This window comes from Chironomus tepperi, unplaced genomic scaffold, assembly GCF_022539635.2.
Source record: "Chironomus tepperi strain 1889 unplaced genomic scaffold, CSIRO-AGI_Ctep_v1 contig_299, whole genome shotgun sequence".
Lineage (NCBI taxonomy): Eukaryota > Metazoa > Arthropoda > Insecta > Diptera > Chironomidae > Chironomus > Chironomus tepperi.
The window spans coordinates 27832-34397 of NW_027226421.1; the positions used below are offsets into that span (position 1 = coordinate 27832).

At 34.9% G+C, this 6566-nt stretch overlaps 1 protein-coding gene across 1 annotated transcript; it reads left to right on the forward strand.

Moving 5' to 3' along the window:
- Window positions 1-3007: 3007 nt before the first annotated feature.
- LOC139092463 (putative fatty acyl-CoA reductase CG5065) lies at window positions 3008-6247 on the forward strand (the record flags this gene model as incomplete). Its single annotated transcript, XM_070642866.1, has 8 exons — window positions 3008-3454; window positions 3762-3896; window positions 4357-4474; window positions 4966-5015; window positions 5078-5176; window positions 5353-5521; window positions 5648-5780; window positions 5990-6247. Coding segments are annotated over exons 1-8 (1409 nt in total), but the record flags the coding sequence as incomplete, so codon positions are not given.
- Between the last annotated feature and the right edge of the window lie 319 nt (window positions 6248-6566).

Genomic DNA, 6566 nt, shown 5'->3' on the forward strand with positions numbered 1-6566 from the left:
TTTTTAATTTTTCTCAAAACTAACGCAAATAAATCTATACAAACTATATATTGCTGAAAAGGTCGTCAAAAGAGCTATTTGATTCCATTATTCCAACTTTAAGAGCCATCCATAATTTTTGTCAAAAAAATCAAAATAATATATTGACCTAACATCCATACAAACCCCAAACATGTTGGACATCATTTTAAAGGTAATCTTCATTTACTTTGAAGGTTCTTCTGGAATTGGATAAATCAATTTGCATAAAGTTGCACGACATACATAAGTGAAAAAAGTGAAAGAAATTTTGAAAAATCACAAATTATGTTTTTTGTGACATTATTTATGAACTAACCTCAAATTTGTTCTTATTTAATTAAACTACATAAAAAATGAAATCAATTAGTAAAAGAATTATTTCATTATCTGTTATAGTTCTTGACTTATAAGCACTTGAATCTTGAAGTTTGGGGTCGTCAAAAATGCCTGCTAACAATCGTTGAAAAAAATTGAAAACCTCGAAAAGCTCTGTTGATTTTTATTGGCTTTTAAAATCAAAAAGAATTTTTAATTTTCATAAATCCATTCAAAATTTATAAGGAACTTGTTTCCCACATTACTTTGAACCGATAGAAAACCGATTTAACCGATTCAACCGTTCCAAAAAATGGCGGATTCCTTTAGCCCCAATTGAGGCCTTTCCAAAAATATATAGTTTGTAATAGAAATTATGTAACATATATTAACTATGATTTGTTGAATACCTCAAACTGACTTACGACAAAAGTGCTAAGAATTATCCAATTGAAGGTCTATTTTTCTGTTGATGCTTGATCCTGAAAAGCACATGGTGTAGATATTAGAGCGTAGTTAGGAGGAAAGGGTATGGATGGGGTGGTTGGGAGTATAAGGATGAGGGGGTGTTTTGGGGAGTAAGGATCAAGGTTGTTTGGGTTTTAAGGGTCAATTCCCCACTCTCTCCTTTTTTTTCTGGCTGCGCCTCTGGAAATTATAATAAAAAATCCAGCGTCGGATGGGCATGAATCTAGTCTTGTGCCAGATGTTCCGCTTCTTCCAGAGATATGATTGATAAGCCTTAAAGGTACACACAATAAATTTATTTCCATCCTTCATTGAAATTAACCCATCCAGAAATAATTCTCATCTTAATACCAAATCCTGCCATTCAAATATCAAAATCATCCAGAAAAAGTTCCACGAAGCATAAAAAGAATTCAGCATCAAAACATATTTATGTATAACATCCATCAACCAACATGTGGAAGAAAATAATCTTCAAAAATAAAGGTTCTTCTGGAATTGGATAAATCAATTTAATAAAGCACGACAACATGAGTTAAATTCCCAACAGAAATCACGATTTCCGTTTCAATTCGTGCAATAAGCTTCCTTTAATTTCACAAAAAGTCATATTATACCGAAAAAAAAGGGTCTGATTTCCTTCATGAAGTCTTTACGATGCAATGATGCCTGCTCACATGGGAAATGTCGAACAGTTGCCCTAGCAATCATAAAGCATTCATTCTAAAAATGGCAATATTGAGGCATTCATACGTACATTTACCATTAACCGTTTGCCTTTACCCCAATTGAGCTTTTTTTTTTGCTCTCTTTTTTGGAACTTTCTTGTGTTGCTTGTAATTTCTGTAAAGACAATATTTAACTTTGTGTGCTCAAGGAAATTTCGCATGCATGCTGTTCAGTTGGTGGACTACATTTTAGGGGAGGTTTTTAATAATAAAAGTCTAGCTTTATTTAATTCCAATGTTGACAAAACAAAATAATTTACTTACTTCCTTGGTGCACGAGGGACCATTCCCGCATTTAGGGTTTTGGAGGAAGATCTGGATTTGGATCTGGATCTGTCTTTTGATAATTTCTGCAAGTTTCTAATTCCAAGCACTTTTGCATCGTTGCTCAAACAGTAATCTCATGAGCTTACCCTCGAGACAAAGTTGGCATGACTTTAGGAATCAATTGGAGCCCGAAATTTAATGAAGACCACTCCATTTTTACCAGGCGCCTCTACTGGCGTCCGAACTCCACATCAGAGGACTCCACAATGAAGTCCTGCAAACTCTGCCTACAGAAAGTCAACAATTGATAATTTAGACATCATCTTTAGGCAATATTTAGGCATCATCTGGTCTTCTCGCCCTACGATTCACAAAGGATCAATAGGAACCAATCATCATCTAATCATCTGGTCTTCTGTTGGTATGGCCAGCCCGTTATAATCGTTTTATTCACAGAACTTTCACTTTCTCAGCACCCTGAAATCACTTTGAAAATTCTCGCGAAATTCAGATTTTCTGGGTGTATTTTACACCTTAATAAGAAAACCCGCATACAGTGGAGGCCGGCCTTCATGGAGGCTCCATTGAGACCTGCTAACTCTGTATGTTCCATATCCGGGACATAACCTGCTATTTTTCGAGAGGTTATGAAATGTTTGTGTATTGATTCCTAAAATGTAAAAATGAGGTAGATTTTGAGACTTTTTTAAGAAAACACCCTAGAAAATCCGTTTTACACCCAAACCTACATCAACTTCTATTTGAGTACGACTCAGATAACTAATTCTCAAAATTTTTAAGTCGACAGAGCTTCACAGCTTAACGCGTAACAAAAAAACCCATTATCAACAAAGCTGAAATTAGCAAATGTTTTTTTAAAAATAAAGATCCAAAAATACCAAAAAAATTATCTGCCAAGTTTGACGTATGACTTTAAAAAAAACCCGTTATCAGCTTGGATCTTTTTTTAAAAAAAAGTACAAAAAACCAAAAATAAGAAAATTTTTAATCAATTTTTTTTTAAATATAGCTTTAAAGATAACGGCCTGTTTTAAAAAAAAGTAAGGATTAAGCTCATAGATAAAGAATGTGAAAATAATTAAAAAATGTTCTGTTTAAAAGCTCATGCTTGAAAATAAAAATTTTCAGTTATTTTTGGAAATTGTTACTTGATAGTTATATCCAACATTTTTGTGAAATAAAGCAAAATGGCCGCAAATATTTCAATTCCAGAATTTTACAATGGACAGAGCATTTTCTTGACGGGCGGAACTGGCTTCATTGGTAAAGTTCTAGTCGAGAAGCTGCTTCGCTCATGTCCAGGAATTGAAAATGTCTATATGCTGTGTCGATCAAAGAAAGGCAAAAATATTAATGAACGATTTGAGGAAATTACATCATCGCCAGTCTTTAATTTGCTTCGGGAACAAAATCCACAGGCATTGAATAAAATTGTTCTAATTGAAGGAGATATTGCGATGCTTGAAATGGGAATTTCTAAGACAGATCAAGAAATATTGAAGGATAAAGTTACAATTGTGATGCATTCGGCTGCGACTGTGAGTTTTACAGAACCTTTAAAATTAGCTGTCAACACAAATTTGAGGTCTGTGAGGGAGCTGATTTGTTTAGCAAAAGATATGAAGAATTTACAGGTAAGTGTCGAATTGAACCTAAAAATGGCTGGTTGACTCACCATAACTGACAAAGAGCATGCTTTTATGGTACAATATGTTCATGATGGTACCTATAAGTGGTCTATTCGTCTGCTAGGGTCACGTGCGAAATCTGAGCAATCAGACATCTAAAGAGCTCACAATGACCCGAACATGCAAAGAGTCCGCTTCTAGGTACCGTAGTGGTCTTTGCCTGTTAGGGTGATAGAGTTACTAGCTCATCAACTGACTCAATAGTCTAAAATACCTTTTTTAAATTTTTTTATTTTTTTAATTCACATTCCAGTCATTTGTGCATATTTCAACGGCCTTCGCGAACTGGTTTGAACTCAACGTCAAGGAGGAAGTTTATCCATCAATATACGATCCCGATGACATAATTGAATTGGCTAATAGATTACCAGATGAAACATTGAACAAGGTAATTAGCATAGAGATATTTTAGACATTTCTTTCTTTACCGTAGCCCCTAAGAGGCAAAGAGAATGCTTTTATGGTGCTGAACTAGCACTACAGAATCTAAAAGCGGCCTCTATGCCTGTTATGGAACGATTTGTAGCAAAATCATGAATTAAATACGATTTAAAAGCAGTGAAATGACATCAGTGACCTAAATAGTAGAGCATTGGTCTTTCGTGCCAAAGAATCTGGGTTCAATCCCTAGTCATGTCATATTTTCTGGTACATTGCAGGGTATGTTACGTCGTATGACGTATTCATGTCTTTGCAATGTGCAGAGCTTTCAAGTGTTTTTGGATCCCCACTATAAACTGTAGGAACAACATATTGTTAATCCCAGTGCTTCCAGCTCATAATGCTGTAACCTTCAAGCATTATATAAACGATTTAAAATATTTAATCCTTTTTTTAATTTTTTACAGATAACCCCAATTTTTCTCGGCAAACACGTCAACACCTATACATTCACCAAAAGTCTAGCCGAAAATTTAGTTAAACGAGAGAAAAATTTACCTACAATTATCATAAAGCCATCAATGGGTAAGTGATGTTTATAAGTAGTAAGAATGTATTTGGAGGAGTTGATTGTCAAACGTATCCACACATGTATGAGTAGATAGGTGCGAGTCATATCAAAAAAGGCAGATGTTCTGGTATTTTGGCTCATTTTCCCGCATTATATTTATCAAAATTCTTATCAATTTATCAAAAATTCTTGGGATTTTTTAAAATCAATTTTCGAAATTGACTTGACAACTAATTTTACAATGTGGGTGTATTCAAGGACATAATCGCTTCTAGACCAATATTCTTCAATTTCACAAGACTTCTAGTAACCCCTAACAGGCAAAAGAGGATCAATTGTGGTCTTTCATTTCCATGAGAGAATGCTCTTTGCTGTGATAGGGAATGTTCTGCCAAATCCGTTCTGATTTCTTACTTGTTTCCTCGGCTGGGGCACACGGAGACCCATTGCCGATTTTAGAGACCATCTGATCTGCTCTACTAACCGAATTTCTTTATTATTTTAGTTGGCGCCAGTGTTTCCGAGCCACACGTTGGATGGATTGACAGCTTAATGGTATGTAGATTTTTAATTTTTTTTTCCAATCTGCTTTTAAATTAAAATATTCTAATTAACAGGGACCTGCAAGATACATTTACTATACAACCCAAGGAATATTTAGATCGGTTTATTTACCAAACAGATCAGCAGCTATTGACTTTGTGCCTGTTGACTTTGTAAGTTGAATTTTCAGGAGCTGAAAGTTGATGCATTTAAAGTTGGGTTTACCCAAAAACTGCTGGATTGCAGTTTTTTGATTCTATCCAGACCTGCGCAAACCCTAACTTAAAGCTGATTTTGAGCCTGTATTTAATTTTTTTGTGCATTTTAATTGAATTTTAAATCATTTAAGACAACAAACTTGACAATTGCTGCACCCTGGAAATGTGAAATTGACAAAAGAACCAATTCATCGATGACATATCCATATATTTACTTCAGTGCAACGGGATCAGTTAATCAACTCCTCTGGAAAGACTATTTTAAAAATTCACGAGATTTTGGAAGGACTATTCCACCCAGTAAGCATAATATTTTTACCAGGGTTCGCCAAGATGCGCAGACCTGCAGTTTTTTGGATCTATGCGCATCTTATTTTGGCAAACTCATAAGAAAAATTGATTTAAATTATTTGAAAATTTCTTTAGAAAACGCAATCTGGTATCCCCAAATAAGACTGCACAAGACAAAGATTGGTCATCACATTGATGTTGCGTTGACTCATTTCATCCCAGCATACTTGAATGACTTGGTCGCTAAAATTAAAGGACAGAAAGCTATGTATGTAGTCGATAAATGGTATTTTATAAGATTTTGTGGTTTTGGGTCATGACAAGAGCCTTCTAGGGGGCCTTTTAGGGAGCCTTTTAGGAAACCTTTTAAGGGGCCTTTTAGGGGAAGGGGAGTTGAGAGATATCCAACCCCCCCTCATAAGTCTGCCCTCATCAATCATTACATACGTAAACTAATCATGCCAATATCCATTTCAGATCATTCAAAAGACAAAAGCAAGTCGAAGACGGTTACCAAGAGTCAATATTTGCAACAGCATATCCATATAAATTTCAAGCTAAAAACTTCAACAATGTTTTAGACTCAATGAGTGAAACTGATAAAAAAGAATTTTATTTTGATCCAAAACATATCAATTGGAAGCAATACATGCATAATTATTATTTGGGTATGAGAAAGTATATCACAAAGGAAACAGACATTAAAGCACCAGCATTGATGAGGAGGATGAATAAGTAAGTTGAGATTTATGACTAATAGGCAATGAGGGTGTTTTTGGGTACTGTAGCAAGGAGACCGCTGTTAGGTACTGTAGTGCTCTGTACAACGGAACCATACTCGTTGTCTGTTAGGGTTTTATTGAAAAATTTTGAATTTTTTACTAATTTTGGGATTTTCTTCCACAGCCTTAAATACACAAACTATATTGCCAAATTGTCAGCTGGTGGAGCAGGACTGTATCTAATTTGGAAGAATGCAGGCATCCAGGAGTAGTTTTTGATACAATTTTAAGTCCATAGTACATTAAGAGATTAGCCCTAACCCATTAAACTC